This window comes from Anopheles marshallii, chromosome 2 (assembly GCF_943734725.1).
Source record: "Anopheles marshallii chromosome 2, idAnoMarsDA_429_01, whole genome shotgun sequence".
Classification (NCBI taxonomy): domain Eukaryota; kingdom Metazoa; phylum Arthropoda; class Insecta; order Diptera; family Culicidae; genus Anopheles; species Anopheles marshallii.
Window position 1 is genome coordinate 84,303,717 of NC_071326.1, and position 25,775 is coordinate 84,329,491.

Here is a 25,775-nt window from a genome sequence, read left to right on the forward strand (position 1 = left end):
ATTTAAATTCATTACCACTCCGAAGCCGGCCAATGAATAAAACAACAAACGCACTTGGCGTCCAAACAAAAACAGCTGTTTTGGATGAAAGCAGAGAAACGAAAAAAATGCGTGATGTATTCAACGAAACAAATGTCACATTCTGCTGACGATTCTTAACGAAACACATTGGTTGGAAAAGCGCAGAGGAAACTGGGAGATGATCATAACATTGTGTTTTTTATTGCGATTTTAATTGTGTTTTGAAGTGAAAAAAAAACACAATAAAAATGGTTCACATTTTTTAAAAATATCGAAATTGATCAACAGATGATGTGAAGGCTATGAGTTGTGTCTCGGATAATCCAATAGATGGCGCTATCGTTGGAAATACAGGGTTCGTTGGCGTAGCGCATGATGTGAGTGTTGCACAAAAAAAAATAGATAAATAATGTGAATTTTAGCTAACTTTCCTGCAGTATTCATAAGTTTTTTAATTATATTTTTTGAATTTACTTTAAATTCATTTTTAGGCCGATGGTTGTGCACATTTGCGGAATTTTAATTTTGAAAACTCCGTCAGGTTTTTGAGCAACTGTTTTGTAAAAAAAGCTTAAAAATGTCTTCATACTTACCTGAATAAACTGAATCTAGAGTCATGTTAAACGCTTATGTTCGAGAGCCGTTGTCTGATAATCTAATAACCTATCCTTCCTGGTGGAAGCATCAACGCTATTAGTCCATCTGAATTTGGGCCAACCAAGTTTTCTCAGTCCATGTGGACCTAAATAGACTTTATAAATTCAGTCGTCCACATCCATTCACTTGATACGACCAGCCCACTGTAATCTGGCAAGTAAATTTGTCTATACGATAGTGAGTTCAAAGAGTAGTAGAGCTCGTTCAGATCGTCATCGTAGCAACTTCTCCATTCTCCTTCTATGCACACTGGGCCATCCTTCTACGCCTCTTCTTCTGCTACTCATTTAAGTTAGGATGTATACAAATGCAGGGAAAAAAAGTATCTTTTTGGTAATTTACTGTTCCAAAATATCGCTTTAAATGCTAAATGTATTAGGATCAAACAGAGGAAACCAGCTCTAGAGCTTTGAAGAATAAAGAATATTGCCACCCGATTAGACATACGCGGAAATGCTCCGCTTTGTGAAACTGAGCTTTCAATTTCGAAAATGATTGAGCTTTCCGGCTGGTGTAACTTTTGGTTTGCACTCACATCGTGAAACCGTCCTAGCACATTTTAGACTTTGGTGTTTGGGTTTACGGTTTTGTATTTGAGTTTTTGGATGCTTGGATGGAAATTATTTTGACTTCTTTCCCACAAAACAAAGAGGATAAAACATGTGCCAATCTTTGGTACACTTATATGTTTACTAGTTACTAAGCAAACAAGGAAAATCAAGTTTATTACAGAGAATTGTTTTCTATTGCACTAGCAATGCTACATCACATCCTAGCAGGGAACATCAAATGACTAGCGACACGAGTACAAGCATCTCTACACCAACTACACACCCTGTGCGCGACTAAGCTTTGAACAGAATGTCGTACAGCAAGCTTGGCATATACTCGGCAGCGATGATTTGAAACTTTTCCTTGCACGTCAATGGCGTGTAGCGAAAGACCGGAAACGTGCGCACGATTGCATCGGACAATGCACGAACGGTGGCTTGAAAGTCTCCATCCTGGGAAATAGAAATCGCCTTAATTGGTGATGGGGGAACTGCGGATGATTTTTGACTATGAGCGATACTTACTCCGTAGCAGAACGGTTCCAGCGAACGAATCGCCTGTTCGAAGTAATCCTCACCGTACGCATTCTTCTGCTCCTCGCTCAGCAGGGCCCACATGGTTTTAGCCTGATCGCGCATATCCTTATCGTCCAGCCAAGCATCGCCGGCCGTCAGTTCGCTAGCGCAGACGATCGACACACCGACCTGGCGGGGCGTCAGCTCCTTCCGTAGACATACGGCAAACCCTTCGATAGCGGCCTGGGTCGCACAGAGGACACCCCGCACCGGCGACGGCAGATGGGCGAGTGCCGACGACAGGAACACGATTCTACCCTTGCCGTTGCGGATGAGGGGCAGCATGATCTGTGTCAACCGGGAGGCACCTGTGAGATGGGCAAGAGCACGTGGCACTGTGTTACTACAAAGTACTTTGTTCCGTCGCACGGTGCACCCACCGAGAACGTTAACGTCGAACGATTTTCGCAGGACGGGAAACGGTACCCATTCCAGTTCGCCGAGTGCGTTCCAGAGTTCGCAGTGCACCAACGCCCACAGACCAACCTCACCGGCGGGCAGGTGTTGGGCGATGTAAAGCGAAGCCTCCAACATCTGTAACGAAAGCGAAAGCGAGAGGGAGAAGGGAAACGAGCTGGTAATTCTATTTCCTTTGTGATGCATTCGGTCTTCCACGAAGCAACCACCACCATCAGCTCTACTCCATCGGCACTAACAGGATGTGGCAGGAAGGCATGCACCTTGGACAAAACAACGCCGGAATCTTCGGTATGGATTGAGCTACTGAATTAGGAGCATTCCATTCCAGGAGCAAAGCAGATGGACCGTTAAAAATATGCATACCGAGAAAAATAGCTCGTCAAATTTTTGCCACTGCTAAACTATGGTTGCAGTCGTCAGGTCAGGTTTGATGTACAGTGGTTGGCAAACATATGCAAAATGTTGCTGAAACAAGTCTGAAGTCTTACGAGCACAAATATTTAGTTTCTTTCTTTGAAAATGCATCACATTGATGGCAGTCTATAATGCAGCAGCTAACTAAACAACAAATCATAGAAAGCGAGAAATGGCAGGTCTAGAGCTCTTGAGATTGTTGTGCCGATCAAGAAGAAGAGGGACTAAATAACGACGATACAGATGGAGGCACCACAAGCCTTTGTTGGACGCACGTAGAATATTTTCTTCCGGTAATTCTACAATCAAACACATCACTTTTAACTTTGAATGTGAACATAATCTGAATGGAAAAAAAACTAGATAACGTGCAAGGAACATTCTTCAGGAGTAAGCAATGATCGCGGATGATGTTATTAGAAGTTAAGCAGTGCGTAGTTGGCCAGCAGACCCAAAGACTACTGGATGGTAACTTCGAAAAGTTCAGTAACAAAGCATCACAAGGTTTTTAAAGGGTTGAAAGATCTAGTAGCCAACACTTGTTAGGTGTTTCGAGAATTAGATTCTTTGGGTTAAACTTCCTTTCCTATATCCAATCCTCATGACTCCCTCTCTAACATCTGTTTTTTCTCTTGATGTTAGTGTAAATGCCTAGAGCGGTGCCCCAATACATGTTCCTTAATTTTCTTTTGTCGCATGTCACATAAAATTAACACCACCTGCAGTGTGTGACAGAGCTGTCCAACGGGTATTGAGTGCGAAAGATCTAGAAGTGTGGTTAGATGAGGCTCTAAGCTTTCAGGTAAAGATCTTCATCTTCTTCTAATTCTTGGCGTAACGACTTATTTGCTCTAGGCATTTAATTTCTGACTTAATAGTCCAATCGAAGTCCAATCAATTGCTGCACATTAAGGAACTCACGTGGATGCCTTTTTCATCGCAAATGTCTTTTCCATCATTTGATGCATGGCACTGATGCTAAATGGTATTGCTTGTTCTGTTTGTGTCAACGTCGATCCCTTGCTCATAAGACTCGTTATGAAGAGAATGATCCGGTTATCTAAGCTATCTGAGCGACATCCAATGTGTTGGAAGAGTTTGACTCGCTGCGCTTGATTAAGTGCTTACCGATTAAATGCGCAATTGAAGACTGGAGAACTGGAGTTTCCAAGTCAGACTGCACATGATTCTCACAGATTTATCTTTGCGTAATATGAGGACATTATGATTGGACAACGAATGATGGGTTCAGTTCTGGACCTAAGAACCTCGACTTTCTCAAAAACCTGTTACCTTTAAATTCTATTCTTTACGATATGTTTCGATTGCGAAGCTATCTAAGCTTGAAGTTTGCGGAGCAGTTAAGCTTAGTACGCGTAATTATAAATCTGTTACAATATGACAAAATACTGCTATCAAAAATGCCTTGCACACCACTGGACTATCCTATTGGAATCTCTTGTTTTGCGTAACGTTAGATTCTTTTAGCAGTATTTTCCAAGAATGTTCTCCCGGTCGAATGGAGCACTGCGGCCCAGAAAATCGTAAACAACTCGTATTTGTGAATCGTTGTTTAGTTACTTGCTGCAACGAGCATATTATTCAATGAACGTGCAAACAACTGGAGAAAGGAACATAGCAGCGTTAGTTCTAGCGATTGTGGCTGCTTAACAGATTTGACATGATTTGTGGAGTGGAACAAAGGCACACTAGCGATCGTAATTTGGGTCGCATTTTCTACAGTACCGTGAGAAAACTGTGCACTGGAATTTTGCCGTCGCACGTACACGCACACATACACATGCATGTACAAAATAGGAAACGGAAACATCAACAACATGTAACCATTTCTCGTTGAATAAGCTGGTGGCGCGGTAACGAAGCGAATTCCCTTCGGTTTCAGGGTTTTAGAGCGTGAAAGGAATGTAACTCCCACGTGGGAAGCACGAGGCAACATGTCTGCCCTGCTGGACTGAAGCTAGATGACGACAGATTTCTTTCCATAATATCCTTCCCCGTTTATAAAACACCAGCGAGACAAGCACATGGAAGGGAAAGGATATATCATAATTTAATTGGAAACAAACTGAAATTGCTCGAGAATCAACCATTCTCACCTACGCAGCACTATCGTTTGATCCCGTCCGTCCGACGGTGACCGGTCGGTAGGATTCTAAAACGGAATGTGGTGGGAGGAATTGAAAAATGATCCTTCGCTGGGATCGTTTGATTTCACTGCCACGAAACCGAACGTATCTTTACGGTGGGTCGAATGATTGAAACTAGGTCAGCAGCATCGGTGCTGTATTTTTGATAGCGTAGTCGTGGGAAGAGTGTGATAAATACACGAGCAGGAAGCGTTTCAACGAATTGGTTTATGGAATGTTCCTTCCGAAACTACGAAATGATAATAGTGGACTGGTAGCCGCTATGAAAATGGGAGAAACGAATTTAAAGCAATTTATGGTGAACGAATACGAATACTATCGAGTTCGGGAGTTGGTTCTGGTATTTTTGTTTTTCAGAGGAACTTGAGAAGAAGAATTTTATTCTACAGTTGTACAAACTACGGTCAGTAATTAATCAGTAGTAATGATGGAAAGTCCAGAGTGGAATCATGAATCCACTCCGACTCCGAAAAACTTGTATCAACTCCAACAAAAAAATCTGGAGAGAACTCCGGATTACTCTGGAGTCAACCCCAGAATACTCTGGAATCGACTCCGTATTTCTTTGGATTTAACTCCGGATTACTTCGGAGTCGATTTGGGTTCAACATGCGAATATAGTCGACCCCGAAGTAAACACCGATGTGTACTTCGGTGTGATCTTCGGTGTTAACTCCAGTGTTTACTCCGGATTATCCAGGAGTCAAATCCGGATTCGATAACTAAATCAACGCTGAAACCAACACCGCTAGATTTAACTTGTGAATCTGAAACCGCTTGATGCTGGATTTGATACCAGCCCTGTTCCACTGTTTTTCCAACATTTTTATATTCCAACAAATATTTATGTTGCAATTTTTCAAAGATGGTGCAGCTTTTTAATAACCTTTGGCACAGTTTTTCAACGAGTTTTCTGCATTTTTTGTGTACTTTTCTTTAGAATTTATTAAATGCAGTATTGGGGTACTCCACGGTATCGGGGATTTGCTCGAGGTTTGCAATAGAGTTCCGTTAGTTAATTTAGCGTTATTCTTCGTTGGTTTCCTCGGGTTTTGTGGAGATTTTTACAGTATAACAGCGATGATGTTTTTGACAGCAAAGCTTTATTTTTTGTCGTTTTTTATGAACTGCACGTTTAGATCTTGCAGAACTTTTTAATTTTTTCTGCGGATGTTTAGCAGGGTTTGTAGACTGGAACAAGTTAGAAGCTCTTGAAAATATTTGAACTGTGAACCATTTCTTGTGTTTATTCAAAGTATTTCGAATAAAAGTATGCCAAATGATGACTTATCCGATAATTTTTACTTCCAAATCAGGCAACAATAGCAATTGAGATTATGCTTTCAATTTCGAACATGATTGCAAGCCAAAGGTCACACCGGGTAAAGGGAAAATTGAGCATAAAATCTCATTTGCATTTGCAGCTTTTCCGTTACACCAATTTACACAAAGTCAATGGCACAATTGGTAGCCAATAGCTTGCAGCGGAATGTCTTTTTACGGAATGGCTTAAAGCATTTATTGCGAATGTGGAACAAAAATAAAACAAACCAGTCAACCGTACATCGGGCATGTTTTCCGACACACCCGGCACCCAGAAGCGTTCATTATCATATTCAAATCAAGAGCACCTACCGTACCAAGTGCATAGCACATAGGGAAGTTCATGGGTTCTTTGGGTGGGGCTTTTACTTACCTCGACCTCGCTAGTCACGTCCAGCTGAAGCAGCTTCAGACGCCCGGAGGATGCTTCCTTCATTGTGATCGCATCGTCACTGTCCTGCAGCTTCTTGAAGCCCGCAAATACGGTGAACCCAAGGTCATCCAGATACTTGGCAAGGGCACGAGCTAGCGGTGACTCACAGCCGGTAATGAGGACAGCCTTTCCCAGTGGCGAAATCTGTAACGGTACGTAACGATAGCAGATATTTTTAGCATTAATGTATATAAAGGGATTTCTGCACATTAATTTCGTATGGTCGAGAAGGAGAAGTGGTACAACGTAGGTTTGAGATGTTACCCGTTTCCAATAATTATTTTCTCTCGGATTCAATCGAAACGAAACACACCAAGGATTCTTCCCATGAAAAAGAAGTGTAGCTTCAGAAAAGGTCAAAACGATTCGTTGCTTGGGTTTACTTCTCATATATCTAGGTGCTCGATAAATGTCAGCAGGCTGATGAACTTGAGTCTATTAAATTGGTTGAAAGGCGAGAAAGTGTGAGTTATTTTTTGATTTCAAGAAAAGAAATCAACACCGAGAGGCGAAAGTTGTCAAAAATTCATTCTACCGAACGGTACAATCATTCTAGACCGATCTGTTTTTCATGTCCCGTGAGATAGCTCGAATTACCATCGTCGGATCTAGGTTCTTCATTTCATAGAAGTCGGGTCAATTGATTGGAAGATAAACCAAACCTCCGACAGGCCCCACACTTCGGTGTAGAATGTTTTAATAGGTGGATTTTTACTAATTTGTAAAAAAAACACGCTTTAAGCGGTACGATAAAAACGAACTTCCTGCGATGTTAAATCATACCGCGAAGAACGCTTCGAGCAATTGAAATGACATTTTCATTGCGTTGCGCTGCGATCGACCGGATGCATGTGGAATATTTTTTCATTTGGCACGGAGGTTGAGGTAGCAGAAAGAACTGGCAGATAATGAAGCAAATTTGAAGATATTAGAAAATTAATAATCAAACAAGAAGGATACTATACTACGATACTACACGAAAGCCTCGCAAGTAGATAAATCGTAATAAATAAGACGATTTGTACTCGTTTTTAGGCAACTCTATCAAGCAATTGCATAACTTTAGGCGCATTGAAGAATGAAGCGCTTGTGGAAAATCTGCCAGTTGAACTATTGACACTGGATGGCAAAGCGAATTAATTACCACACAGAAAATGCTTCAGGCAAAGACTTAAATATTCTTGTAAACCATACACCAGAAGACATGAGCATATAAATTCTCACAACGTTTGGGATACGTTGTTTGAATTTACAATTAACATTTGTTTGGTCTGAACCAATCGCAAGCAGCAGCTTAATGGTGGATGCTGCTCCGCGACAAAGTTACGACATCCACTGCAAAGATAAATGCCGAAATGCTACGATTGCATACCAAGAAGGGCTTCCCGTTGTTGACGTCGTTTGACGTTTCACGGCGTTTCAATGTCAATTAAGTAGTGATGTTCAAAATTAGTGCGGGGAAAAACAAAATACCCTGTGCCTCGGCATTCCCAACAGGTACGCGTGCTTCATGAAGCTCTCGATACACACGCACTCACGCACGTATCGCTCTGACTTTGAAAATGTTTTAGCAGCAAGAAGCTTTACGCCGATTTGGCCGGGAGTTCGTCAGTTTTTATGTATCTCAGGGCAACGTGTTTCATATTTTATCCAACGCTATTATTATCCTTCGTGAATTTTACCGCGAGCTAGTCGAACGCCGTCGTTTGTGACGCTGTTCGTGTGCAGGCGGCATGTGCCGGAACTGAGCAAGTCGCCGCTAGGGGGAAAATTAGCTTCGTCCGCTTGGTGGCTAAAGGAGGCGGGCTAAGGTAAACAAATGGGTGGCGTGCATGTTGGCAAATTTGAAGCATTTGATGTTGTTAGAAGTGATCGGTATAGGCCCATCGAGCCTCGGTGATCCGAAGGGAAATGTTTAATGTTTTCGTGCGAGGATAAAAAGTACGGCAAACATGTTCAACTTTGCGCTTTGTACTTAAATTACAGTGGAGGCGTTTACGTTTGGTGCATTCTTTGAAATGGTTTCGAAAGTTTGTCTAGAGAGAGATTGGCTTCAAGGAGGGATTCAGATGAAACAAAATTGATTGGCACGGCGCACAAAGCATCAGGGTGAAAACGGTAAAAATCTTAACAGAAAAATCTTAAATGTCAATATTATAGCAACAACTAGGCTTGACATTTTTGGCATTATTTGACTTGATGTATCTGTAACCGAATAGTCAGTCCTGCGTACGAAGGATTGTTGCGAGTGGGATTTGGAACCGTTCCTGTGTATAACTAAGTACTAGGCAAAATGACTTATTAATCAAATATTACTTAGAATGATATGAATCTTCGATTATGTGACGTTGGCAATCCCCGAGACACACTGTTACAACTGACCGCTATATTCCGCGAGAGTTATCTATAATTTCCACATATGTTCAATCCTGGTACAATATCGTTTATACTGCAAAGTTACAGAGTCGACTTCCTACTTTGCACTTTATTTATGCAGCAATTCAGGCGACTTTTAAAAGCATATACCATGAAAGAACATCACATAAATAATATTAACAAAAATTAAAAACAAATAAAACCAACTTCAAACAATACAACATCATTCTGCTTAGATGTTTTGCTATAAAATAAATTAACTGTCAATTATCCAAAAATTGAACCGTGTGTCTCGAGGACAGCCTGTACATTTTTTAGTTTATATTACCCCAAATACCCAAAATACTTAAAATTCTCAATAAACTAATAAGATCGCTGTCGTTAAAGGTTATAGCTACGAAAAAAAAGCTATGAAAAAAGCATTGTCTTTCAGATTTCACGGTTAAGGTTAGGTGAAATGAGACGCTTCAAAGATGCAACGAAACGAAACGGACGGCCGACAATTTCCTCTCCAGCAGCGTTCCCGCGTTCTTCAGCCGGTCGGATAATGGTTTGCCCGCCAGAGTCCGGATCATCACCGAAACGTACGCAAAACTTGACGCACACTGGCAAGCAATGGTTCGAACCGTAGCTGCGCGTATCCTTTTTGCAAAAACCGTGATAATTTATTGTGATTATCATGGGCACAATGTTCCGTAACCTTGATAATGGCGGCAGAAGTGGAAGCATAATTCTTTCAAACCAAGCCACCACTATCCGGCCGGTTGCCGGCCGTCTTGAAGCGATGCCAACCGAGTGCGAGAAAGAAAACTGGCCACCCGCCTTGCAGGGCCAGGGAATGGGGAATGTGCTCTCGCACGGCGACATTCCCGAAAGAACGCGTCCCCGAATTGCTTGCTCATCGAAGGGATATGAATCATTCTATTGAAATGACGAAATTAATATATCCGTGCAACCAACTGCATCTGTGCGTGTGTTTGCACAAGTGTTTGGTGACATATTGGTGCATCTGCCCACGGTTGTAGAAACGTCGCAGAAATAATGGTCCGTTCTGATGTGCTGAACTTTCTTGCTGTACGCCAACGCGAACGAGCGGAACAGATGAATCAGATCCCGCACAGACGACCTGACGATAGAGCTGCAGCGGGCTGATAAGCAAACGAACAGCAAGACGAAAAAAAACCCCGAGAAATAACAAACAAACAAAAAAATCGCACTAAAATAAACTTTAGAACTTTTGGGCGACGTGCGAACATCATCCCCGGCAGCGAATGCGTCACATACATTCAGGCGCTTCATCGACCAGAAAGCCATTACACAAATCTTCCCACATTGCGTTTTATGGTACGCGCGCGGGGTTTTTCTTTCTCGTAGTTGCTGCTCTGCTTTATGTGCAAAATCGCTTATCTTCATCGAAATGGATCGAGTCGGGTGTCGCTTTTCCCCCCGTTCATTGCGTTAGTTCATTTTTATTTCGCACTATATTGAGACGTGCTATAAAAAGTAGCGGAACATCATCTTGGAATGGAGGCAAATCAATTTTAGCACTCTTTGCTGCTTTTTGATCTTCCCGACGCTTTTGTAGCTTTCCCTCATCCCTCCCCCTATTACGGGTGCTTCTCTTTGATCATGGCTTTCTTTGCTTTTGGGGCTGCGTACTGAGCACTTCGGCATAAACGCACAAGAAAAAAAAAACAGTCATTGGAGATTGGATGATGTTTCTTGTCCGTTCTGTTCGCCGAGTGACATTCAAGGCATTGAGGGTTTGGGCTGCGACGAGATTGCGTGCGTAACAGACGCCAACGTTCCGGGCAGCCCCGGGTGTACCAGGGGAACGGCACCCGTACGGCATAAACGGTGGCATGACGGATTATCAGGCTCCGATTCTTCTACGGTGCCCTTGTCTAGCATTCACATCCGGAGCCGGAAGAAAGATTCTAACGTGGGTTTTTCGGCGTTTTCCGCACATCTCCCAGCGCCGAGTGACGGTATCACTATTTCATTGAATAAAAATCACACCACACTGCCATCACTACCACCCCCGGGGGCTTCATTTCTTCCGTTTGCATTTTCCCGGCGGCGTGTTCCGGCATGAATGAATGAAATAGTGCGCGCCCGTGGGAAAAACAACGCGCAGCCAGCGCGCACAGAACACAGCCGCATCAATGAATGACAATGAAGTGCTCCCGCCCGACAGGCGGTGACTCATCGTATCGAGCGAACGGTAACCGTAAAGGACCAACCGTTTATGGCAGGATGACAAAACCCCGGGTACTGTACCGGGGTTATGTCGTCCCCCGTACATGGGCACAGTTCTAATAGCCATCCCCCGTCGGGGGTGGGCGGATGTTTGCCTTCTGCCACGTGTACGAGTGAAGCGGTAAAAGAAACTCACCCCCAAGCACCCGAAGGATCGTCCGCATGGTTGGCAATCAGTATTCAGATTTCCCACGCCGAAACTTCCCCGGAATGAAAAATCAAAGTGCTGCCTAGCCGTGTGGGTCGCCAAGCTATGCCGGGAAAGTGAGAAGTGTGTGCAAGAAGTGGGCACTGCCTGCCATTTTTCCTTCCTGCGCCAGAATGTGACCAGCGTCTCGAATGAGTTTCGAGCCGAGTAGGATGTGGTAATGCTGAGAAGGGCACCAAACGTACCGTCAACGGCAAATCTTGCCTGTTGTCAACATTAGAACAATCTTTGTAAATCGAAAGAACAACGAGAACTTTACGACGTGTGAAACTATGCACGTCCATGCACCGATGTTTCGTGACACGTTTCGTCCATACGCAAACTTAAGCTTGCCCGTGCATGAGTACGCCAACAAACTACTCGAGATTCGCTTCGCAAAGGAGTTTCATTCCGTTTGCACTTCTAATTGCGGCAAGCTTTTAGAGATGGCTGTAGAGATGGCGAGCGTACCATGTCCATGACGTGCAAGAATTCAGCGATGGGTCGATACGACAATGTCTGACTGAAGGTTTGCTAGTATTTTTCTTTTTTAGTAAGTGTCTTTCTTTTTCCTCCCATTTTTGGTCATCTGTTTCAGATTCTTCTTCCTTTGCAGCTCAACCGTTACCAAATGATACTATGTTCTGTCATTCGCCACTCTATCTGGCGTCTGGCGATCGAAAGTTTCTATCATGCGCGTTGCTTTTGGAGGAGGGGGGGGGGGGGGGGGGGGATTTGCTGTACACCCACAACCGGCCGGCCCATTATGTATGCTGAACCGGGGATGCCTTTCCTAGTTGTTTTGGGGTGTACGTGGGTGTGCTGTTTTTGGAAAATTCTTACCGCGTTTCTTTGTGGGCTTTGATCGACCCCACCCTCCCAGAGGCAGAGCATTGTTAGTCTTTGCATTGCCGCACTGCTTATCATTCATGTTTTACGGGTGTTTCCATTACGTACGAACGATTGCGCACTATCGGTATGTAAATGTAATGAGAATCTGGTTTGTGAACCGTTCGAGTGCCATCGGTTAAGGTTTGATTGTGGTAGTACGGGGTTAAATTATTACGGAATGTTTACAGTACTAACAATGTGGCTGTCTGTAAAATGGAAACAATTTTGGGAAGATTTCATCGTACAAGTTTAATTGTAGTGTCTTATATATGTTTTTTTTTGTTCTCAGTGTACAAAGAACGAGTTTTATTTGAAGTATGTAAAGTATGTGCACAGATAAATCTACCTAATGCAATCCTCGCAGAGTGACGTGGGAATGTTGTCCAAGCTTTGAGAATTACCGTCTTGAACTGGACCAACAAGTGATGATGTATGTTTTGTTGAAGCTTGGAGTCTACAAAGCCCTCAAAGTTGGTAAACTCGTTCAAAACCAGGTGTACCAAATTCTCGTAAACTCTGGTGCACCGTTCTGGTGGAACAAGAGTGCTCATCGCCAAAGAGGGTTCGAAGGTTGGGAGCAAAAACCTACTCCAAAAATTAAGTGTAGAAGTAAGCCGTGATTAATTTGACCTTGTTTTTCAATACTAAGCGAATTGTCTGGAAATGCCTCTCGAATTATCGCGGATGGTGCATATAGCATTATTATTTTTAATGCATTCAGAAATGCTGTCGCATGTTGGAGGCTACACCTGACCATCATGCAGCTGCTACAGCACGAACAGGCCGAAAAAATGACTTCTTGACCCTCGTGCCAAACGAGAAAAATCTATGCCCGACTCAATCTCTTTATGCCGATCCCTCCCGAAAGAACAATAACTGATCGAATGCCAACGCCATGCACACTTCAAGCGAATATGTGTACCATTCATTGGTTTGATCACAAGATATTACGAACATTACAGGAAACATAAAACTTATAACCTATATTTTTTTATTTTCAGATTTTTCCAGGTGACAAATATGAAGTTTACAGCACATATTCGTTAACCTGATACGAGTAGAGCAGGCCATGATAGTGACCCACTGTGCTGTGAAAATGAAACTAGCACCAGCATCTCGTGTACTTCGAATAGCATAACTTTAGGCGCATTAGCGTCAAGTTTGCAACGGAACATACCACAGCAAAAATTGTGCATAAAAACCCATTTCTATGCTTTGACATCATGCGGCAATGGAATACATCTTTGTTCCTGAAGGTGTTGCTCGGTGGAGTCGGATTATAATAATACAATTTGTGAAGTGCCCCTCCTACATTGTGAGTGGTGCTCGACTCGAAACTTCCCGCGCTATCGAATGTCAATCAGATTTGACCCGATTGTGGGGCGTGACGTCACATACACACACACACCTCAGACGAACAGACTCGCACCTTGGGGAGGTACATGCGTCAAGTGTCCTCGACTCGGCAATTCAGTGAAGTGAAAAATTGGCGCAGTCAGTAGCAACAAAACCGATTGCGTTTTGATGGACGATGTGTGACTGTTTATTTTACATCCTTCCATCTATTCCCTCTATTCGAAATGCTATCTCATGAATCCAAATTGGTCACCGTTGTTCGGGAATTCGAATTTGATGACGCCGTTTGGTAGGATAGAAAGAGGGTGACGGCAATCGTTGGTAAGCTAAACAAAGCCGTATGAAAAGTGTGCACATCTGATTTGACGTATAATTAAAGCAACACTTGTTCAGTTGAAGTGCAGTGTGCGTAAACTACGTCCGGACACTATCAAAGCTTCCTGGTAGTATGGTATGAATACAAATTTAATTAAGTGAAAAGTAAATTTCCTTGGTGCACTGAATAGTGGAGGTCAGTATGCTGCATGACATTGGATGTGCTGTTGGTCATTGACATTACTTTCCCTTCGGTAGATACTTGGGAAAGATCGCAATTGAGGTTGAATTCGTTTCATGTACGTTTCGATGCAAGATGCAATCCACTTGCACATTGTTTTGGCTTATTTCTTCCTTCATTTTGAAGAGAATGGCAACCAGGAAGCTTCATATCGCAGGTTACAGTTTCTGGGTTTTTATTGTTTTATGCATTGCTCACATCATCGATCGTCGAGCTGCAGAACCTGTCGGCCTTAAAAGTTAAGGGATCCTGGAGTTACTTTCCAATAGGACTCGCAAAAATAAAAGTGAACTACCTTCGAAATTCCTGCAATCCCGCGCATGCGCGAACCGAACGGCTCAGCCTTCACGAGATGCCACCAGGTGAATGAAAGGTGTCGTTGTCGTTGCGGTTTGTGTACTTGCAAATTTGTTACGCCTTGTCGAAGGGTGATATCGCGATGTGGTCGAGGGTTTCGATCGCGGGTTGTGGCGATCGCGCCGAGTTAGTTTGCACCCGACTGTCCAGGAGAACAGACAGACTGACTGCAGAGTGTTTCGACACTAGTGTGGCTGTTTAGTCCCAGTGCTAGTTCAAGCAAAATCTATTCGCCATCAGAAAAGTTTCTTCCGGTGTGAGGTGTCATAAGTCACACTGGAAAGTGTGAGTGTGTTCCGTGTATCGAGTGGCCACCGGAAAAAAGTAAACGATTCTACAGTTTGGATATGCAAGTATTAACTGTTGAGATGTCATGTCAGCTTAAGTAACATGAGCAGTGATCCGGGGGGTTTAATTCAACGGACGAGTAGCATTTGTTGTTGTCAGATTGCTTTCAGAGACTTCTATCCCAGTCATATGCTTTCGTCTCTTAAAAACGAGTTGGATTTCGAGTGATTTCTGCATTGAAATATTCATTTCTGCACAAATGATAACAATAATTCAAATGTCGTCACAGTGATACAGTGTGCGGGCACACGCATCTTAATGAATTCTAGTGCACCGGTTTTGGTGTGAATTGTGTCTTGATGTAAATCGAATAATCTAAAGGATTAGTCGCATATGAAATGGTTGAACAAAAGGTTGTACAGCAACTCGGTTTTATTATGCTGTTCGCAAACTTTCATTGAATTCTTTTAAATATCAAGTTTGAATATAATAGGTATTTAAAAAGTCAGAAGTAATATTAATGTGCAGAGTTACGCAAAAAATGCGTGCCAGAGAAATTCACGTTACTTGATTTTTTTTTGTGTAACTCGAATTCCCTTTACAATATCATATATATTAAGTATACAGTGATCGATTTCTTCCTTTCACGTTACGAAGCACATTATTGATTGATATTTTTTTGTTTATTTCGCCAACTCGGGAAACGACTAGACAGCAATAGCATACATTTGTGATAAGAAATCAATTCTTAGCGAACTGAATCAAGGCACTAATTGAAACGTATTAATATATCTAATGTATTTCACTTGTAAATATGACAATAAGTAATAGTTGCTTAACTCAATTTACAAAACCTCTTAACAATAGAACATTCTAACTTTGAAAAGATAGAAACAAGACTTTAAAAAAAAAAATATTTGGAGTCCCGAGTAATTTTAACGTGCAAAAATTAAATATATTTCATTGCTATAAGGTTATTATGGAAAGTTTTTAAATAAATTGTCTTTAAACAAAACAAAAAAATAATCACCGAGTAGCTCGAAACCAATTAAATTATACAACTCGGGATTGTGATTGTTGAATTGAGACGGGAAAATCCTCTTAAAGAATTCCCCCGTTACAATGGCAATCACGACGTACCATCAACACCTTACTTCCCATTGAAATTTCGCGGCAGTTCCGTTACCGATCGCATAATACGTCACGCGTTTGCTTTTACATCATACAAAATGCACCGAGTGCACGATGCAAAGAAGTTATTCAACCGGGGCGTGCATTCTTGGGGCCGTGGTCACCAGCACCGTAATCAACAAACCCGATAATTACCGCTGGACGGAACTGTCATCAGGTAATCACGGGTCGCGCGGACTGGATGAAGATGGTTTTCTATATTTTTCCCACCCGGTGGACCGTTGGTGGGCGACAGTTTTTCGTTGTTTACTTTTCCGAACGGTCGCCCTTTAGAACGGTCGGGCAAAGTTAGTGGAGCAGCTGAAGGTGCGCAATGGCGTCATCGAGCCCTCAAGGTTCGCCCCCGCTGATGGTGTGCAGTTGATGACACACCGTCTCCGAGGAGGTGCATAATTCCTATGATTAGGGTTGAGCGTATGGTACGTGTGAGCCGGTACTGTACCGATCGAGCTAGCGATCGATCGCATGTGCTTGGAATCTGGCCGGAAAGCCCAATATTTACGCTGTAACCTTGAACGAATTGTGGTCATGCGTTTCCAGCGCTGTATCTCTCTCCGGTTACCTTCAAAGATGATCTGTTCGTCTGTCCGGACGTAAGAGACTTCGTTGGGTGGGTGGGTTTAATAACCCCGAAAGCTTTAAAAAAGCCATCGTCATCTGCTACTTTTATTCTGTCCAAGAACCAAGAACCAAAAAAAAACACCAACGCAAATTTTCCTTCTCCCAGCATTTCTTACTGTGCCTAAAATTTCTCCTCACAAATGAAAAAGCCACGAAAAATGTGCCAAATGAGAGGTGTAGCCAATCGCGCAGAACGATCGTACCGAAATGTGGATGACCCCCAGAACCAATCCGGAAAAATGTGCGTCAAACCGGACCGCAAAAGTTGCCATGTCACCGCGTACGATCGGTCGATCACCGGATAAGATTCTTCAAAATCGATGGAAATTCCAATTTCTGTTTCAAAGTTGCACGTATTTCGGGTGGATAGGTTTCAGGTTTATTGTCCAGGTGCCCGAAGCAACGTTCCACACACCGGTTATTGATTTTTCATACGAATTTGTGCACGGAAAAGTGATCGTTCGGGTAGGTTAGGTGGTTCGAGAAGTTTCGCGACAGCGGGAGTTATGTAAAGAAAAGATGTCGGCGCTCGTCTTGCAGATTCCAGACATAAATTCTCATTTAATTTAAACCTATTGAAAATATACCTCCAGCAATAAAAATAATCACAGAAATGAATAATTTAAAATCATTCAAACGAAAGCAATCCCTTAAACTCCCTAGAAAGGTTATGAAAGCCAAACGGGAATGCTAAGGGTCCCGATTTCATTTATGGGCCACCAATAAAATCCCACGCGAAAAGCTTCCTCCAGTTCGGGAATGTGTAAATAACATATGCAAAACAACGATCGTCCCGAATTTACATCGGGAGTTGACAGCTGGGACTGATGATGCCAATGGAACGCCTGGAAGGGTGTCCAGTGTTTAGTTGCTTATCGCCCCCTGCAGCCATGCCAGTAATGAATCCAGCCAGTTCAATGATCCCGAAGGACACTTGGAAAGAATATGGAAGGTGAAATTAATTCACCAACGAAAAAACTTCGACGGAACAGCACCCGTTTACCAAAGGGATGCTTAAAAACCGGTTCTAAAAGTCGTGCGTTTTCACGGGTCTACTTTCGGTGAAGTTTCCGAGAGTTTTTATGTTATTGTATCATCCAAACAGAAAATCCAATTTCTTATCGTTTACCCGTACCGTTATATTCAAATGTGCGGAATCGATATGTTTAAACAATTTAAAGTATACGATGTGTATTGCCCAGAAAAAAAAATCAGGAAATCGTATGTAAATTAGTCCAGACGATGGTTAGCATATACCTTTGAATTCTAACAATATCATTCCCATCCATGTTGCTCGAAGAGGTTTTACTCAATGTCAGTTTTTTTTCGAAAGTTAAACATTTAAATGACAATCGCCCATCTGCTCGCCTGTTCCCCTTCCCGTGCGTTCAACGTTTCAACGAGGGATATACTTTATCAATCGATAGGTAGATAATATTCAAACACGTTGAATTAGTGTCAATATCCGGTTTTGCAACGATGGTACACTCGACCGCTTTGAAGTTGGGCAAGAACACCGGTGAAATCCACGATTGTGTTACCGGTGACACACAAACACAACTTAAATGCACTCACGATCGACCTCGAGATGAACTTTCTAATTGAAAAGCTTCTAAGATACACCAAGCTTTGGGCGAAGGAAGCGAATAAATAGCGATCGTTCCTCGTGTGCTTTTGAAGTCCTGAACGCAAGCAACAAAGAAAACAGACAACCAGATGGGAAGGAAACAAACGGTAGCTGTGGTGTCTTTCCAACCCGGACCCACAACTGAGGGGTAGCAGATACACCAAGGGTTTGTTGTCAAAAAAAATCGTGTGACTAAGGTATTTAGCAACGACCCTAAAACCGTAAAAACCACACAATCAGACACATATACACACGTATAACACTATGCACTGAGCGCTACAGCTTAAACGAGGAAAGCTATGAAAACCAAGCGTGGCCCAGTGACTAACGCACCGCTACTTTTTCGAGTGCTTATGTAACCTGCTGGCGACCTGTTGCATTCATCTGAACGGTGTGAGAGAGAAATGATTTGCTAGTGCGCACGATAGCACGCGTTGTCTTGGGCAAGCCGCGATTTTATGGGCACACATTTCGTCAACGAGTCGGGCCAAAGACGAAATTTACTGCCTGCTGCTGAATGCGTATTCTTCGGGATGTTTGCTTCCCTTGCATCGTTACCAGCGCGTACCGGCCCGTTCCAGGCAAAAGGTGAAATCGGGAATGCGAGTAACGCAAGGGCACGTGCAGCAGATGATTTTTGATTACAACTTGATACGGTTTTATGGTTTGTTTTTTTTTGCTCAATGAAGCAATATATTGCTCGCAGATCAATATTTGTGCTAATGAGCATTGGTTGAAGATCAGGGTTAATTGTTGGTCAGCAACACAAAAAAAAGGCGTCGTTGGAAAAGTGAAGGTTATTATTATGTGCACGTTGCTTAAAGGAAAATCTGTATCCTTCGGTATGGGTTAGGTTAATTAGATTGACCCGTTAGTGATCAGTCTCAGATTGAACGCCATTGCAGTATGGTGAAAGAATTAATGCTGATGATGAAGTTGCGGGATTGAAGTCGAATTTAATCAGATTTTGAAGTTGCGATTGCCTGTAATATATTTGATCGAGTCCCGGCATAGATAAAGAAAAGTGAGAGGAAAAGCCATCGCTCTTAGATTGTCAATTTCAAGAGATATCGAATTGAGATACCGATTTGCAGAAATTTGCTAAGGATTGTTATAAAGTTTTAGGACATATTGACATAATGAATTTAAATGAATCATTGATTGTGCTAATTGCACGAAGATCCACTCCAAGCTAAAACTAGTTTGAAGATTAGCTAGAAGCTTTTAGACTACTCATTCCTTTCACGAATGATATTCTTATTCCTTCTCATAGAATTTTCGCTACTTGCCGGGACGTTTTGCGTCATCTTTGCGAATTACTGGAAAGACAACAAAGCACAACCTTGTATTTCGCGTGTTTAGTTTTCACTGGTTTTTTTTTCATTTTAGTGTTGTGCTAATTGACATCATGTTGAACAGCAAACTCTACCATTGGGCGCAAATCGATAAGGCTTAGTAAGTTCAGAAGCCGTAATAAATCAGTTTTGTTTGAAAGGAATTATTTGAAACCATTGAATGTTAATAAATCGGAAATGAAATACAAATATTGACGAACGAAGCTTGGAAAGTTTAGATCTTTTATAGTTCCAATATTCACATACACCTCTGAGACATGGATTTTGTTCAAAGGCGCGTTTGAGTGGAAGATACTCAGAAGGAGTTTTGAGTCTGTGAGGATATACAATAGAGGAACCGCTGTAATGACGAGTTCTACGAGTTGTACGATCAACTGACTGTCATACAGCGGATTATACCCGCTAGTTTCTGTTGAGCTGATCTTGATATGAGAATGACATAGGACGACCCCAACCCGTAAAGTCCTCTTTAGGGCGTCCACATGGACAGAGGAGGCGTGGTAGGCCCAAATTCAGAAGGGGTGATGGTGTTAATGCGTCCACCAGAAAGGTCGGGATAATGGTTCGGAAAATGACGGCGCTCGAGCGTGACCGGTTTAGAGGACTCCTGCAGTAGGCGAAGCAGATGAAAATCAGTAAACTTGAATGTCACAAGATGCACGTCGAACAAGTATCTTCATACTTACCATGAAATGGATAAAAATCAAGAGCAAAGGTTTATAAACCCATTCACGAGAAAATAAAATCATTGACAGTAATTCCAACAGCACGATTCTTCGAAAGCCGTACTCTTACAATGCCACTCACATGCATTAATCTAAACTATGCGAAGAAAGCCTGCAGGGTGTGCAAAAGGCAAGAAATACAAAAGCAATTTCCTCATTCTGTCACCATCGCCATTGGCTTCCGGGTTGCATTCCATTGCATTCCGGTTCGTTCCGAAAACATTAGCCGCTCTAGACACACACACACACACACGAGATCATTACTACTTTCGGCGACGTTCGGACGTTCGCTGGCCACGATGATTTGTTACGACCTCCAGTCCGGAAGGCAATTCGATGAGCACAATTTTGGGCGGTCTAGCCGGTGCATCGTACCGTAAACCGGTTGACCCTGACGTTTTCACTCTGGCTGCGATCGACTCAGCTCGGAACTGACGCCCGCCGGAAGAATGAATGAGTTTAATGTGACATTAACACCGCACAGAAACGCACGAAGGTATGCAACTATGCCGGAAATCAATGCAAATATTTCCTACCCTTCGGCGGTTAGCCATGTTATGGCATCTTGCGTCGAGAAAATGTATTCTTCCAGCCGATTAGTCGTGAGTGTCATTTGAACCGTGCAGGTAGCGGCATACACATTTCCATTAACTGCACTTCGCATGTGGTACGGTTTTGAGGGTCTCTGTACACAACTCGTAATGCTCGTAATGGGTCACATTTTCCCATCGCTTCGTTTATTCTTTCCTACACCGCACAACGAGCACTCGAGCGCTACGAGTACGCGGCGCCAATCAATGTTGATAAATGATCGTAAAAAAAAAAAACACTCATAAACGCCAATGGTCAACCACAAGTGCACGAAAGCGGATTGAATTTTATGATCGTACCTTAAAACACGATCCGTCAACTGTTCGTTCGGTTTGCATTGCTGTTGTGCTGTTTGTTTACAGTTGTTTGCCGTATGTGCCGTATGGTTCCCCTCAACACTTACAGCTTCTTGGGGGTGGTTTGTTTAACATCGGTAGTTAGAGTGTGTTTTTTGTTTTGTTTTCGTGTCATTTTTCCCTGTTTTTTTTTGGTTCAATTTTTCCCGCTGCAATTGTACCGCTTGAATGATTGGTTGGTGGTGGTGTCGGTGGTAATGTGGGCTAAACAGTGGCACTAGCGCCTGCTTCCCACGCGACTTCACGCATCGACACACGTTGCCCGGGGTAGGATAATTGCGGCGCAATGTTCAATGTATTAGAGGTTTTTTTTTGTACTCCGAGAGCAAGGTACCTCGTTGCGCATGAGAGCAGGCAGCGTAATTGAATGATTTGTCGGCAATTTAATGGTGTTCCTTGCTAATGAGTTAGCGTTTTGCTCTTTTTTGTTTGCCGAAGAACTGTGTTTTGCTGTTCGGGATTATTGTTACTCTGAGACAGTTGGTCGCCAATTTTAGACTGACAACAGATTTAGGAACACAGGGTAGATGACCCAATTATGCCAATAGGGGGGTTTGCATTCCACCAAAGACGAGATTAGCGCATGCAAAACCTATGGAAAAATTTTAATGGTTAAATATTGTCACTTCTTAACAATTTTGCATGATAAGTTCTAAGCAGAATATTTACATTTGCAAACAAATTCACTCATAAATAATGTCTCCAAAAGGTTGACATTTCTTGAGGAGTTTCATATGAACAACACAGTGGAATGTACGTTATTTTAAAGCTTAAAATTATTATATCAGGAAGACTAGGGAGTAAATTGAGCTGTTTGTTACCACTTCATTTTAAAAATTGCAATATTTTATCGAAAAAGAGTACTTTTTTCGAAGGGTACAATTGAACTTCGGGGATCCAATTATGACAATTTGTGAAATTTACATGGTTTATATGACGTTTCGATGTGTTTTATGTGTTGCTTCACATTAAAATTTTATATGACACTACAATTGCCGTGGCTGAACTAACTGCAAACCGTAAATCGAGTTTTTGCCTTGAGGGCACAGTATAGCCAAAATAGGAACACGGTTTTTGAAAAGGTTTTTAATTAAGAGACAGGAGCATTTTCTTGTTCTTTACCGGTATAACAACTCCAGGAGGGCTTGGTCTGCCATTTCTAACTTTCGTTGATTTTTGCTAATCGTTGCTGGATAGTTGGGATTTTGGAGCGGTTCTGTCGTGTGAAGATCGGCGAAGCTACTAATTCAGCACCCACTAAAGCTAAATTTTATGGTAAAATTTATATTATTCAAATATGCAAACTTTCAATATTCTAAATTTACTTAAACACTGTAATTTATATTCAACTTATTATATTTAATAATTATTTTAATCAATTTGTTTTGCAAATGATGAATATATAGAATAATGAAAGCACAAATAATTATAATTTGACAAATAATAACAAATAATTTGGCATAAAAAAAAAATTAACGCACTACAAATATGTATAAATTCTTTTCCGTAAGCAGAGATAAAATGTAAAAAAAACTAATAACAGCAATCAGGCTATCAAACGCATTTTAATACACGAACATTTAAAATCAAACCAACATCATGTTCGATGACACGAGAAAGTAAACTACACACAACCCATTGGAACCATAATGTTTGTCCACCACGCAAAAACGCACAAACCCACGGGCCTGCTTCGTGCATCATAACAGCCAACTCACGGTGATTTATTAAACGATTTTCTCATCAAATCCAAAATCCGGTTCAAACAAGGGCAGTAGAATCGGTTTCTCTGTTTGCCCAACGTGCCAATTTCAATTAAGGCAATTGATTTGTTTGCCTGCGTATGAATATATTGCGCTTGGTTCTAAGCGGCGGCAAGGCTATTACTGGCAAAATTTCGCTGCCAGACGTTTGCTTTGGGATGCCAACCGTGCAGCCGCATCTGGTTGATGAAATGTAATCACACAAATTGTGCGTCACCCGGAAGGCTAATTGGAAGTTAATACATTTTACGCCCAAAAAACCCGGCCATTGCACACACACACACGCGCAGGTTTGTCTGTTTCAGTTACGCAGCGAACGGTAGTGATTCTGTAGTTCTGTGCAGAAACCGTACAATGCAAACCAATGCTTTGGGCATTAGTATGTGCTAATGATGGATCGGCAGGCTCTCGTGCGGAACTAATGATGAATGCAAGAAAATGAACTGCCAGCCTATGAGGCAAGCTCATTTGGAAGTCTGATTTATAAGCGCTATGGGCATTCGAAATTTCGATGATGTGGAGAGGACAATTTTTCATTTCAGATTCTTCTAGATCGTGAAAAACGAAGCATTCACTGTTACAAATTAATTTCAATCGAAATTATTGTATTATTTTAGTACAAGTTACTTATTACGCCTAAAAAGGTTTTATGGTGGATGAAATAATTCTCCTTTTGACTTGATTAATACCGTGATTATTGTACAAAAACAGAAACCCTTCGAACTTGAAGCTTAAAACCAAACGTAAATAAGAATCTTTTTTTTTATGAACAGCGGAAAACACTTCTTTTCAGATAATAATCATGAAATTTGACAGGGAAAAAAGTAACTCTCACACAAAAGACATCAAAACATGACAGTTTTACTCACCCCTGTACAAAATGAACGAACATAAGAGCGCTATTCATGGGCAATTTATTGGAGTGACGCAAGTTTAGACAAACCGAACAAATGATGATCGACTCTCGGTTTATTTGTTCGCACCAAACATCCGCATCGATTGTACACCTGGATCGAGCGATCATGACAATATTGGACCTTATCGAACAGGGCGCGTAGGAGATTGAATGAAATTTACCCTTTGCCGACACCCGGATTGAGTTAGAACGTTAGCCGGAAAACCGGTCCGTAGGCAGGCGGATAAACCAGTTTGGGATCGTCTTTCGGAAGGTTTGCATTCCCGCGATCCCGATCACGGTATCTTCATCCATGCAAGTTTCGGCTAAACTGCAACCTCATGTCGTTGACCATGAAAGTAATTCGATGGTCACAAAGAAAAAACGAATAATTGCTGCATGATCGAGCAATTGCACTCGGTCACGTGCCAAAGCCAAGGCAAAGCACCGAGATCAAACACGGCGGGATGGAACAACCCCTAACAGGGGGCTCGATCGGTTGGTAATTTCATTTTTCTTTCAAGATTTGAGGGCATTCCCCTGTCAAAAGTGAGCAGCAACGTGTTTTCCCTTTCGCGCACCCGTCCAAAGAAGGCGGTGGTGGTTTATCTTCCGTCCATATCTCAACACCCCCGGGGTGTGTGAAAGTTTTGCAGCCACCACACCACTTTTTGACCAGACGGCGCAATGGAAATTGGGCCCTCGGAGACCACGGCGATTCCGTAATCCGGTGCGCAACCGGGCCGAGCAACCGGTACGCAAGCTGGGAAAACGGGGTGTTTGCGTGATGCTTTGCGTTTGTCGGAGTCACTGTGACTAAAGGCCTCACCGTTACATCATCCCTGCCGAGATGCGGAGAGGCCTCGAAATGGGCACAAGCGCATAATACAGCGCGCGGTCTCGGTGTGTTGGTGCTTTCGTCTTTCTTGGTGTGTGAAAGTTGTGGTGAGTGTGAGTGTGACTCCCATGACTTCCAATCACCTACCGAAGATGTGGAGCATTGGAGCCGGTGTGTACATGAAAATCAAGTACACTCATCTCATGGTCGATTACGGGGTTGCCGCACGTGTGCGCGAATACGTCGGTACCGGGAGAACTTGAATGGCCGGATGGCAAGTAACCTTGAAGCAAGGTTTGTTTGCGTTTTTTTTTCTTCTCCTCTTGCGGTGAAGGTCACACCGACTCGAGGGAGTCGAGCTTGCCGAGCAATTGAAGGCTGATCGAGTACCGATCATTGGAACACGCTTCGGTTAAGGTCAGATTTGGGAGTTTGTTCAGAGCTCGTGACAGTATCCAGACATTGCAACTTGCAATCAACGGTGCAATTGAATTGAGCGGTCGATGGTGGAGCATTGCAGCTAGACTTGCATTAAAACCACCGTCCACACCGTGCCGGTGGCCCACCACTCTGCCCGAACCCATTGCCGGTGGTAACTCGAAACCATTGCAGATGCCAGGAAAATGACGTCAAACCGCGGAACAGCACATCTCGCCGCCCGGCTCGAACCGCGGTCACATTGCGAGCACAAACTGTGCGCCGCTAGAAGGAAATATTTATCATCTAACGCGTAACACCTTCCGTAAGCCCGTCCCTGAAGGACATCCGTTCGGAGGTTGCAATCGCGTATATGCGCATATAAAGTGTGGCGATATTGAGTTTGTTAGATTGGCGCGCTGTCCCAGGCAGTCACGACTGCGTACCATCTGCCCATGTGCTGGACCGTGCCGTACGTGGGGTAGGGATGACACTGTGCTTGACAAATAATTCGATTCTTACTTCCGCGACAAGTGAATGTACGATGTCCACCTGACTGGCAA

At 42.7% G+C, this 25,775-nt stretch overlaps 1 protein-coding gene across 1 annotated transcript in view; it reads right to left on the reverse strand.

Annotated features, from left to right (window-relative positions):
* Positions 1-1,523: 1,523 nt before the first annotated feature.
* The window catches only part of LOC128708878 (D-beta-hydroxybutyrate dehydrogenase, mitochondrial), a 40,331-nt gene continuing 16,079 nt past the window's right edge, over positions 1,524-25,775 (reverse strand). Inside the window, exons 3-6 of the mRNA XM_053803858.1 lie at positions 6,504-6,707; positions 2,186-2,339; positions 1,755-2,113; positions 1,524-1,682 (exon numbers count right to left, since the gene is read on the reverse strand). Coding sequence (XP_053659833.1) covers positions 1,524-1,682; positions 1,755-2,113; positions 2,186-2,339; positions 6,504-6,707 — 876 coding nt within the window. The remainder of the gene's footprint in view (positions 1,683-1,754; positions 2,114-2,185; positions 2,340-6,503; positions 6,708-25,775) is intronic.